The 13,071-nt window shown below is 34.3% G+C and overlaps 1 protein-coding gene across 5 annotated transcripts in view; it reads right to left on the reverse strand.

Annotated features, from left to right (window-relative positions):
- Positions 1 to 1,831: 1,831 nt before the first annotated feature.
- TMTC3 (transmembrane O-mannosyltransferase targeting cadherins 3) overlaps positions 1,832 to 13,071 on the reverse strand; it is a 34,740-nt gene continuing 23,500 nt past the window's right edge. For all 5 annotated transcript variants that reach the window (XM_069773450.1, XM_069773451.1, XM_069773449.1 and 2 more), the window contains exons 10-16: positions 11,937 to 12,085; positions 9,478 to 9,598; positions 8,748 to 8,859; positions 7,920 to 8,023; positions 6,568 to 6,737; positions 5,542 to 5,768; positions 1,832 to 4,017 (exon numbers count right to left, since the gene is read on the reverse strand). In XM_069773450.1, the coding sequence (XP_069629551.1) occupies positions 3,197 to 4,017; positions 5,542 to 5,768; positions 6,568 to 6,737; positions 7,920 to 8,023; positions 8,748 to 8,859; positions 9,478 to 9,598; positions 11,937 to 12,085 (1,704 nt within the window). In that variant the 3' untranslated portion in view covers positions 1,832 to 3,196. The remainder of the gene's footprint in view (positions 4,018 to 5,541; positions 5,769 to 6,567; positions 6,738 to 7,919; positions 8,024 to 8,747; positions 8,860 to 9,477; positions 9,599 to 11,936; positions 12,086 to 13,071) is intronic.

Raw genomic sequence — 13,071 nt, forward strand, 5'->3', positions numbered from 1 at the left:
ATTCTTCACAATACCCAGCTATTTCCCTGACAGAGCTGATAAAAAACAATAGACAAAAAAAAAATAAATCAGATCTGAACGATCATGTTTTTAACTGGTTGTAATGCAAAGAGCAATACTTAGAAAATGAAGCCCTAGGATGTTTCATGTGCAATACAGACAAAAAAATTTCCATACTCAAAAGACTAACCTACAATTGCACTCATCTTTCTGCAACTGCACTACCCATAAGTATCCAGTTGTCCCAACTATATGCATGCATATCCAATTAATCCTTACCTTTACATGTATTTACCTCTAACTCTTTATGCATATACTCACCTGCAAAAGATCCAAAAATTAATCTGACAAAATGCATGAGTCTGCACTGAAATTATATGCACAAATGTGTATAACACTTCAAATGCTTATTGCAGCTGTACATGTAAGTTTGAACAATTTGTGTATGTATGCAAAGATGATATAAGACATCTCTTCAGGTTTCTTCAGCAACCACTGCCAGTGAATTGTATGAGAAGAGGGCTACAAATTATTTTAGTATGCCTGTCCCATCCTTGGAAGTTTCCTGTTCTTGCTATTAGTGAAATGGGGAGTTCTGAAAAGGGATGACATTTATGGTGTTCTTGCACATGAGGATGACAAGGAGAGGAGAAAAGATAGGTTGAATTGAAAGCGGAAAATGCCTGTCGACTATTCTGTTCTATCTGCAAGCAGACAAAGCCAAAATTATTCTCTTTGATAGTTTACCTATGAGCAAATGCTATTTTGATTATTTTTCAGAAGTTATGCCACTTCAATTTACTGAACATTTTTCTCACTTGAGTTTAATTTTAATATGGTTGACACATCCTAACAGGCTAAATACAACTCAGCACACTGACATTAGTCAAAATACTTGTTTTTACTAAAATGTCTTTAAAAGAGACAAAAGGGGCATGGCGCCTGACAACAGACTGAAAGACTGAACTCCAGCATCCTTCAGCTTACATTAGTCTGATGATTTTAGTTAGTTAAACCTGATGGCACCTCTTAGCATCAATAAATCTAACAATTCTTGCTAGTCCCTAAGGAAGAGCTACTTGGATGGTCAAGATGAGAGCAGTGTGACAGAGGCTCAACCGCAGAAATCGAGAATGTGCCTTTACTCCCCTCTTCAATTTACAGACTGAATGAAAGTGTTGCGGCAACAGGACTCTGGGAGCTCTTGATATCAGAGAGAGGAGAATCCTGGCCTGCCCCATCAGAAAGTACCTTTTCTTACTACTTAGTTCCTTCCATTTTCAAATGAATGTTCCTTTGTATAACCTAGAACAATGACTAATTCTTTTGTAAAACAAAGGTTTGGACGGAAGACTTAATATGCAAGTTAAAGTTTCTATAAAGGTCAACATACCAGCTATTTTAGCTACAAGTATCCGAGTTATTCACAGACAAGATAAAACAGCGATTTTCAAGGTGTGGTCAATAGATTCCTGGGAGCACTTCACTACAAGCAGCACTTAAAAACTTTTGTATGAAGAACAGCTGCACACCATGTATCTGTTCCTGTCTGCAGCTTTTAAATCATGTTTTTAAAAAACCACTTCCCCCCCAGCCCCCCCAGTTATTACCATGCAAGCAATTGTTGTGGTAACATTACAAATGATACATAATAAGAAAAAGTCTGTGCAAGGCCTTCAACCACTGAAAATCCCTCCCACAGAGATAAACACTACATCTTACAGCTGGATTACTGCCCAAGGCAGAAAGCCGAGCAGTTACAGAAAGGATTAAGTTTAAACAGTAGAGTTGCTAAGGAATACTTCTACATCATGAAATAAGACCAAACATGAAGAGTAAGAGTCAGATTTAATGATTAATTAAATTATTACTGAACCCAGCTCTTACACTTCTTTTCTTTCTCATAATTAAGGAAAACATCAGGTAATCGGTAGTATATTTAAACAAAAATATATGCATTGCACAAGGATAAAAGCAACACTGAAATTGCAAAGATTTTCATTTCATGTAAGAAATTAAAATGATGCGTTAGTGGAAAAGCATAAATGGGAATATTTTAGTAGTCAAAATAAATATTTAATAAAAACCACACACCCATGACAAAGTATCAAAACAACAGAACTTAGTATTTGGAAGGATACTATCTACGTTTCCTTGTGTTAAACATTGCTAAATTCAGTGGCTTAATTATTATCACACTTCCTTCAGCAATCATTGCTTACATTAGTGTTGTAAAAAGTCATGAGAATAGAAATACTGTTCCAATGACAGAAATAGTAAAGCCAGTTTGCTATAAACAAGGAAGAATTTACTACACACCAAGGAGTCAATCCACAGCCATTGATACAAAGTCAACAAGGACTACTGCATAGCATACTGGTTACTGGACCAAAAGTGCATTTGTCAGCATTCAATGAACTGGGGAAAAAGTGAGAAAACCACCCTTTTTTATATCATTTTTAAAAACAACCAGATGATAGACAGTTGAAGAAAAAACACACATTTCCTTTAAAAGTAAAAGCATAGTCTAAAGATCTTAAGAGCACCATAAGATTTCTATCAGGTAAAACAGTACAAACCATTAGCATTGTAAGTAAAGAACAATTAAAAGGTTACTATATCATTCCATATTTAGAATGCAACTGAAAATTTTAGTCTGTTGTTGCATCCTCCTACACTACAACCAGTGGCATTTTGATGACTTTGTTAAGTTCTGGAAACAAATAATGGAAAGATAAACTCTTTTTCATGTATAGCAGAGGTCTAGAAAGATTTAAACTGATGATGTGTAAACTGAAATGTAGATAATGTTAATACAAACAGATTTATATGGGGGAAAGCAGCAGTGTCTGGCTTATCCCATTAATTCTCCATTCAGTTCTTAAGCTGATTCTTTGAAAGTAGCATTACTGAACATCCCTGACTACCAGTGATTTTTGAGTGCTATTTTCTCACTATTAGGATTCTGCATTTAAGATTATTCTCAACTCTTTATCCTTCGATTCCCACCCCCCCATTGTATTTAAAAGTTGCAGTTTTCTCATATAAAGCACTGTAATGCCTTTTGCTGCTTGCTAAGTGATATGCAACTTTATTTCTATTTTCAAAGCACTGAGACCCCTTTCCAATTGGATCACATATTAAACAACAATTAAAAATAGTATTCTCCCCTTACTCTATTGTGACATGATAAAGACTATTCACCATTTAATATACGTTCAATCTCTTCTAGTCTTTTCAAAGCAGCAACTCTCTTTTTCTCAATGTCTTTGATTTCTTTTGTAGATTTTTTGGGAGTCTCTTTGTCCATATTGTTTTTCTCTGTTCGTTTCTTATTTTTTGAGTGCCCTTTATTGTTATCAACTGTTGTTTGGGTGGTTTTCTGCTCATTTTTTACTTCTTTCAAATTTTGAAAGGAATTTTTTTTTTCTTCTGCAGCTGCAGTTGCAGTCCCATCTGCTGGAAGCGATGACTCTTCCGTAGCACCGAGTGATGCAATTTTACTTCTAACTATGTTTAGATGACGCTGAATATACTCTTCATGAGGTGCCAGTGCTAGCGTTTCAACCAAACATTTTTCCGCTTTTATCAAGTCTCGTTCTTCGAAGTAAACCACACAAAGATTATGTTTTCCTTGTACATTGTTGGGATCTAGTTCCAAAATTTTCTCAAAACACTTTTTTGCTCCAACGATATCCTTCTTTTGGTTCATAAGGATATCTCCTTTCAAAATCAGACCTTTGGTATGATCGGGGTAGTATCTCAGTAGGTCTTCCAGGATGGGCAAAGCCATCAATTCTTTTGCTGTCTGAGAATAAAGCAGTGCCAAATTGAACAAAGCACTTCGAAAGTTTGGCTGTAACCTTATGGCTTTCTTCATCCATGCCTCTGCTTCCATATCCTTTTTGTCATCCATTGCCAGCATACCCAAATTGAAGTATCCATTTGCATCCTGTGGTTCTTCTTTCACATAATGTAACAGCCTTTGTTTAGCTTCAGGTCTAAGCCGAGCATCACCTAAATGACAGAAAATGCATTTAATTCTAGATTTACTCTGAAGGATTTTTAGACCAGGCCTGTAAAATGCTAATTTTGATACAAATTAAAATGTAACATCTTTAATACAACTGTAAAAGGGAAAGGGCTTAAAATGCTATTTTTTGTCATTGTTGTGTAACAGAAAAAGTAAATGACATCTACCTTCTTTACAGAATGAAACTACTTACAGGTGACTCATAGCCAAAGTCAGCATCATTATTCTATTATCTGTTGAATTATATTTAGGTTTGGTATAACAGATGCAAAAGGTGTCTCTACAAGTTTAACAGAAGTTATTTTCATGTATGGTTGAGCAAATGGAATGCAGAGAAGGCATCAGTTCTGACAAACCAGCTCTTAGAGAGGCAAACTTGGAGTGGAAGATCTCATTTTGTTAAAGATAGATTGAAAGAGTTTAAAGACAGAGATCACATAGGGTGACTTCAGAGGTAGCCAGGCTAAAATATCTTCTAACACCAAACCAATAAAATCTGTAACTCCCATATGTTAATTTACCTCAAAGTCTGAAAAAGATACAATAAAATAATCTTGTCTGATAATACCAGGATTAGCTAGACTAGCTTGTAGTCTGTGCTATTTTTCTGAATACTCCAGTGAACATATTTTAGTAAGGAATTCCAGGCACAGACTTACTCAAGGATGGGGGAGCAGGAAGCTGATTTTAACCACCTTCTTTCACCTCCTTAAACAGTGCTGCACCTTCCAGTATGAATAATTGAATAGTAAATAGCTAATGCTTCTGCTTGTTTGAAGCACCTTGTGCTTCTACAGACAAGAAACAAGGCACTTCTTGTACTACCTAACTTACAATTTGAGAAGAAATGGAGAATAATCCATTTGCATTAGATCCAATCAACTCCATATTATCTCTTTCTTAGGGGTAGTTTACCATCCTAACAAAAGGGAAACAAACCTTACTAGTCACTTGCCAAATACTCTTTGCAACAGCCTGAATTCATGAAAGGCTTACACTTACCCATACAGCTAGCAGCTATACATGTGAAAACAATAAACTCATGAAAATCCGACCTAATTAGCAGTATTACAGAGGAACCTATGAAAACATTCACATTTCCTAGGACTAGATTTAAAGCCCACAGAAGTCAGCTATATTTTTTAGTCAACAAAGAATGAAATCAATCAATATAAATGCAAAACATAGATATTACACATATTTTACTAAATACGCTTTTTTTAAGATTATATAGGCACAATTTTGAAGATGTTTGTGTAACACTATTCTTCATAGGTATAAGATGTTATATTTGTAAAACAGCTGATCAGCTAAGGTATATATACACTTTGCACAAATTCCATATGCTACCAATAAATTACAAAGCTGACTATTACAATAAACAGTTTCTTCCTTGATGATGCTACAAACTTCTGCCTTCCCAAACTAAACCAGTTCATTAAAAATTAAATAGTATGGATCCTATATAAATATTGTGTACTTGCATTTATAAGGGACAACTAACATACCAGATTCCTGCATCAGCAGTGCTGAGTTGAATAATGCCAGTTTATGCGTTGGGTTGAGTTCGAGTGCTCGGTTGAAATTCTTCAGGGCTTCTGTTGGATCTTTCAGTTCAATGTAAACAATTGCCAAGTTGTACCACAGGTCTGCATTGGTTCTGTCTAGTTCTAGAGCTCTAAGATAAGCTTCCTTAGCTTTCAGTGGTTTGTTCATTTTTAAAAGTAATTCGCCCCTGTTGAAGAATCAGATTTAAGCTTCAACTTTTATTCACACTAATATGAAAATAGTTGAGTTTTTTTAAAAGTTTGCCCTCCTATAGACAGTAGACGTGAGATAACAGCGTTTTTTGTTTGTTTGTTTCAAACACAAAACAATGCAGGACCTTCTTTACATACCATTCCCAAAGCTTTCAGCTCTCAAAAGTCTGTTTACAACAAACATATACGCAGGACAAAAAACAAAAAAGTGATCAAGGGTTCCTGATATTGGCTCCGTAACTACACTGCAACAGCTATAGTTCAGGCATCTTTGTACCTCCCTTAGTCCCAATGGGAATCACAACTAACAAAATAGTGAACAGAAGCCTCAATACCTACAGCTACATTACTCTTATCTATTTAACTATAAAGCACATAAATGACAGCTAAGTCTTGCATTTTCTGGACCACCTTTAACAAAGAAGGATAAAGCAAGGTACATGATTGAGACTAACCAAAAGCTTTTTAGTTCAAAACTAAACTAGGAGATTAGAAATTTGAGTTTGAGATTCATAAAGAAATCGAACAGAAGCGTCTTGCTCTACAGTGTTTGAATACACAGCCTATGGAGAAACACACCATTTGAAGCAGGAATTTAAAAGAACAGGGCTTGTAATGCATAACTGATTATTGCCCCAAATCTTCGTCTTCTAATTTGGAAAATGAATCAATTCCAGCAACTAATTAAACTGTATGAACTAAATACTACGCATAGCACTGCAAATACATAAATGTTTATTCAAGAATATGTATCTCTAAAATTAGAAAAGATACCTGCTGATGTAAGCCTGCTTGAAATCTGGCCTCATACTAATTGCTTGTCGATATAATTGATCCGCTTCTTCAAGGCGAGATTCATTTGCTCGAATTAAGTTTGCAAGATTAATATAAACGTTCAGATGGTTAGGAGCAACTCTTGCTGCGTACTTTTTACCTGGAATAATCTATCAAAAAGAATATATGTACCAAACACAGATGAGTAAAAATATAAAAGACAATTAATATTGATCTCCTCTTCATCACATTTGTTTTATGGTATCACTGGACATTAGTGTGCAGGCTCTTAGTGATTACAAGTAGCAACTCTTCTTTCCCAGAAAATAATACAAAAATATAAACAGGATATTTTTTCTTCTTTAATTCTATGAAGAAATATGACTCATATCATATTTAACATATCAGTTAATTAAGCTCTGCTACTACCTAATTAGGCTCATGCAGATAGGCATTAGAAACACACCAGACCTTGCAAAACTTTCCCCATTCAGACAAAGAATATTTCCTAAAGCCTAAACTGACATTCTATCAGACATTTTCATTCTTTTTTTTTAACCCTCCAGCCTAAGATAAGTGTAAGATTTTACCAGCCACTGATGTAGCAGATGAAAAGTAGTCATGAAAGATGAAAATGACACTGCAACTGTTGTACTGTTTATACTTCATCCATCTAGAATCTTCATACTGTTTCACAATACAAACTCTTTAATGCCATACTTTTACTCAAGGGACTGCTGATTTTTGTTGTCAGCCTCATTTTACCCACAGCTTTTGTTACCTTCATACATTCTCCCAAATATTCCTCTCTTTCTCCTACAGAGCTAGGATAAGTAATATTTGCTAGGTATAAATATAACTTAACAAATTGTAAAGGCAACAAAGCACTTGTTTTTAAAAGTATGTTCAGGCAAAGAATTTCTTTGTCGCTGCTGCGGCTACCTTCTCCCACCTCCAGTGCTGCATTTAAGACTTCTCTTGGGAACTCAGTCATCATCAATGTATTTGCTGTAAGTGAAAATAAACCCACTGTGACTAGAAACTGTAGGTGTACATTTTTAACTGCTGCTTTCTTTTATATCCTCAATTTCAGCAAAAAAACCCCAGAGCAGTAAAAAAAGTAACTTAAAATAGTTTTACTGAAGAAGTTCCAAGTTAGCATTTTTTTTAACAGCCACGATTGTATACAACCCACTCTTTTAATAGATAGATTTAAAAAAAAACCAAAAACCTAACAACTTTAAAGTATACAGCAACACAGAGCTTCAGGAAAAATACAAAATAGGTATCATGAATATAGGTCTGAAAGAGTTCCCTCCTGTGGTGGTAGATAAAATAAAGTTACTAATTACCTGTGGCATCAATGATTTAGCAATCATATATGATTCTTCAGCTTCTTTAGTTTTGTTTAAGTTTTTGTAAGTTCTTCCTACATTCATGTGGGCACCAATATCATCTTAATAAAGAAAAGAATGAAATTTCAAATACTTCCATGAACTAAGTATCACAAAAATAAATACCTATACCTTCAGAGTAGCATGAAGTACAGGTACTGCAGAAAGACCACCACCACCACCAAAAAGCAATTCTATATTATTTTAAATCTTAATTATGAAGCTAATAATTTAGCCATGAACCAAAGATGGATTATAAAGTTACTTGGGAAATGGTAAAAAATCTGAGGTCATACTTTCACATATCTATCTTTAATCTCTTGCTATAGTACAGACACATAAATTGAAGGTTATTTATTAGGCTTCTAAAGGAAAAAGGAAAGGTTGTCCAGTACTACCTAGAACTTCTTTTGCAACAATATGTAAAATAGAGTAAATGTGCACTTTGATACTATCTAGATTTTTTCATTTTTTTATACACCTTAGTTTTAAATAAGAAAATTAAATAATAATTATGTTTCATAAGAAATTACACAGAAAGAATGTCATCCAAATAATCGTTTTAAATGGAAAGTCTTTGCATCTTTTTATAGATAGAAACTCTTCTGGAGGATTTCTCTTGAGCTTATTTCCAAAAACTATGGATCAATTAACTTAGTGTATGACATTGTTTGATGCTCAGTTGGAGAAAAACAGATCATTGAGACTATTTTGTTAAGTAAGCTAAGCATACTGAAATACTAGGAATGCAGAGATGCCATTCAATGGCAACGTCAAAGCTTTTACCTGGTTGCACCTGCGTGGCTTGTATGAAGAATTGCAGAGCTCTTTCAAAATTCTTTTCATTTTCTAATGCATGCCCCACATTGTTCCATAGTTTTGCATTGTTCTTATTTACCTAAAACCAGAAAAATATACCAGTGCATAAGGTATTAAGCTGAAATTACATAACAACTGATTTTCTTTTAACTATGTCTTAAAAGATGTAAAAATGCACAGCAAGTGACAGATTTCATCAAGCTGCTATATGTTAAGAATAACAAAACACTGCATACAGAATGGTTACATTGAACTTGTTGCTTGACATCCATTTATTTTAAGTTATTTGCCCCTAGATATACCAAACGTTTTAAAAATCATTATAATTGTTATGGGATGTTGTACAAACTATTCTATCCTGCCATATGCACATTGAAGAAATTATTCTATGCATCAAACTTGTTGTAGATTTTTGTACTGAAACATATGCTTTCATCCAGATATGAGATTACATGCAACTGCTTTAACACAAGAAAAAATTATCATGTATTTCTTGCACATGAATTCCCATGTGTGCATCACACTGCTTTTAAAGCATTCCCAAAAGCAACTAATTAGATGTTAACACTGTCAATGTAGGAATAAAAGTGGCAAAACAAGCATCATTTCTCTCCATTTTTATCATGCTCTGCTGCAGCTTTTTGAGAAGAAAAGCAACACAAACTTTCCATTATCCTTTTCAAATAGAATACAGTACCTTTAAAGCTGACATAAACAATGTGTACTCTGACTCCCAATCCCAGTTTCTGTGCAGTGTTTTTAAGGCATGAGTGAATAGTACCGCAGCCAAACAAACCCAAGAAATTTTTCTTAGCACACTATTAAATAAAACAAAGATTTGTTATAAGCACACAAACAATTCTAATTTATGCTAGAATAAGCATCTCATACGCTAGGAGGCATATAAAGTGAGGACCATATTTGTGAATGGTATATTCCAATTTATTTGCCTCATCACCAAATGGTGCACTCCAAAATTTGAAAGGAAATAATAACAAAATTAACTTAAAATTGGACATATACCTAGTTTTTTGTTATCACTATGTAATTCACTTAAGAACAAATACAATCCACATAATGCAATGTAAACAAAAAATATACAAAAATTATACTTCTGTTAGAGCTTATCTGTAATTTAAGGCAATGAACATGATCATGATGTCAAACAGTGAGATTCTTCAAAACACTGTACAAAATGTTAAAAAAATGAAAAAAGCAACTAAAATATCATCCCATCCTTTTGTTTCCTATCAGTCAATTCAACACAAATTCTTTACTGTGCACATCACCAATCTTTCTGACACTGCAGAACATATCTTAATAGAGAGGTCTGCTGTGGAGACTACCCAATCTTCCACAAGCAAATAAACCCTTAGTGCTACTGTCACATCTAAACAGGAGAAAGGTTTAATGTCTTTACAGCAATTTTATTTTTAAAACTGCACATTGGGGCAGAAGTCACCCTCTCTGACAAGGTTGTCAGGAACAATCTTCTGGATTTCATGCAGTTTATTTTTCTGGAGTTTAAACATGACTGACTTTAACCACAACAGATATAAAACATACCCTTTAACATGCTGGTCATTTGATCTCTGAATTCTAATTTAATTATGAAAAAAATACGTTAAACAACCAGTAGCCTCCTTACAATTATGAATATAATTTTGTTTTTAAAAATCTCATTCTTGAGCAGACATATAGCTATTCACCATTGCCAGCTATTTCTTATACCTGACTTCGCAACAGCTGTTCACACTACTCTATACTTCACAGGGGTTTGCTAAAAACTGAAAGGTTTTTTTTTCCTTCCATTTTTAAGATATACAAAATGCCATACACACTTAGACTACTGTGCTTGGTTTTAAAAGATAGTAAAAATAAGAAGTAGAACAGAAGAATTAAGAGAGAAATTCTAAAACATTAGCAAAGCAACCAGTGAGAACTGGCATACACAGTAATCTATATCCTTATGAGAAAGTCTTTTCTTTCCACACATTTCTAAAGCAAGGAGCATTCTCTCTCTCTCAAGACTTTTTAGAGTGCTGATTTCCAATAATTTTGTAGTAAACGACACTGCTGCCTAATTTTTCTCCCCAGCCGTCCTCTCCTGATTCCTTGCTTTCTTTCACATCACTTCTATTTTTACTGCCTCGTAGTGCGACTTGTGGTAATACTTTATCCTCACTCCCACAAGATATCACTAGTTTCTCATTATCCAGTGCTGTCAGCTTTGGCAGCATCTGTTAGCGTTAAGTTATACTGCAAGGCCTCACCTCTAATGACTGCAGACAACACAGACTGGGAATTGCTGCCTTTTCATTTGTCTGAACTAGCATTAGGATGCCATTGGGGTAACAAAGGTAAAGCATCCAGGTCAGGGGGAGGTACGTGCAGATCGATGTAGAAGATAACAGAAAAAAAAAAAGGTGCATGCAAAACGTGCTTTTAGAGCAGAATTTACCAAGGAGAAATTGTTATCCAAAAAATTCTTTAGTTAACAAATAATGAATGGCTCTGATGTCCACTCCTAGCATGGCATGTCTGAAAATTTAATCAGTAAAAGACATTCTAATATGCTGTGGACTGATATACATGCGTTATATAAACCTCAGTGAGTAATCACCTTTGAATAAAGTACAAATCAAATCCCGCCAAGAAATTTTTTTGCCTAATCCTTAAAAATGTCTAGGATTTAAACAGAAAATATTTGTATTTCTTTACAAAAAAAGAGATGGATTATACTACTAGGCTTATACATAAAGTTCATTTTGTAGCAATGTGTAATGTATAAGTTACACTGCATTCTAAAAATGTTTGGTGCAGTCTGAGGCTTTTTTTAATATGTATGCTTATATATATATAAAATATACATATCTATATACATGTATGTGTGTGTATATATACTTAATTAAATGTTATAACACCCTCAGAATAATTCACTGGTCTCCTAAGAACTTCCATGTCATTTGTTCACACGACTGCCAAATGGTTTCTTGGTCATTACTCTGTGTTAAGAACTTGAAAGAGAATAAGAACTATAAGGTAATAAATTCATACTGGTAAGAGCTCTACCGGGGAAGCCTGCAGTTATAAATACAGTTATCTTATGAAATTAAGAGAGATGAGTTAAACCAGTCATAGGTAACACTACTTTACCTTTTATTTGATAATTTCTTCCATCCATGTGCTACTAAAATGCAGAATCCCATGCTAGGAACATATAACACTCTTTCTGCTACTACGAATCCAACAGGAAAAAAGAGGTTTGAAGCAGGAATGAATGGTAGCACCATTAAGCAGAGGGCCTAGAAAAGAAACGCAAATGAATTAGTAATCAAGATTAGGCAGTGACAAATTGTACCCAAGAAACAAATTATGAAGTAATTACAAAAAAAATCCCAGAAAAACAGACATACATAGTAGATCTTTGGGTTTTTGCTTTCTTCTTTTAAAAATCAAGATCTGTTTTACATTGAGACAATTCTGAACACGGCAAGTTTTAACCTGCAAATGACACTATTCCTTACTTAAGGGCCTACAAGTATATTTGCTTTTCTATACTACAGAAAAGAGCAGCTGTATAACAAAAGACTAGGATCAAAGGATCGAATTCAACACAATGTTTTAATAAGAGTTCCACATACAAAACCATGACAGTCTGAGAACCTTGGACATTATCTTTTGTAACAATTAAAAATCTATACCAGCTTATATGATGCATAAAGCAGTTGTTTTTACAACACAATGAAGTGCATATTGAGTTTCTGCAAAAAACGTGAAGCAGTAACATAAAAATCAGAATCAGCCACTGAATAAACATCAGTGTTTAGACAGTGCACTAAGTACACCCTGAAATATCTAAAATGACAATGAACTTAAGAACTGCATAATTGCAGCTCTTAGGTTGGTGACAGACATCTTAACAAAAGGTGTGTTTATTAAAAGACAGAGAAATCCATCTGCTGCAAAGGAAGTGGACATGGCCATTTGCTTTAAGTCCTAGGTGATTGTTAAATAGCAGCTTTATAATCTCTGGTACCAGAAAAAAATAATTATTTCAAAATATCTGGCCTCCAAGTTACAAAAAACAAAACCCATACAGAAATGGAACGTTTCTTTGAAGAGAGAAAGAGGAATTTCCTAGAAATTTTCAATACAACTGGCTGTCACCTTCTGTCTAGATTTAAACATAACTTTAACTGCTTTTTCCATGCTAAAATAGTTAACACATCCAGTTTGAAAGTCAGTCTCGGATTTCATATATAAAAACGCAACACTGATTTAAAACTTC

Source organism: Haliaeetus albicilla, chromosome 28 (assembly GCF_947461875.1).
Source record: "Haliaeetus albicilla chromosome 28, bHalAlb1.1, whole genome shotgun sequence".
NCBI lineage: Eukaryota > Metazoa > Chordata > Aves > Accipitriformes > Accipitridae > Haliaeetus > Haliaeetus albicilla.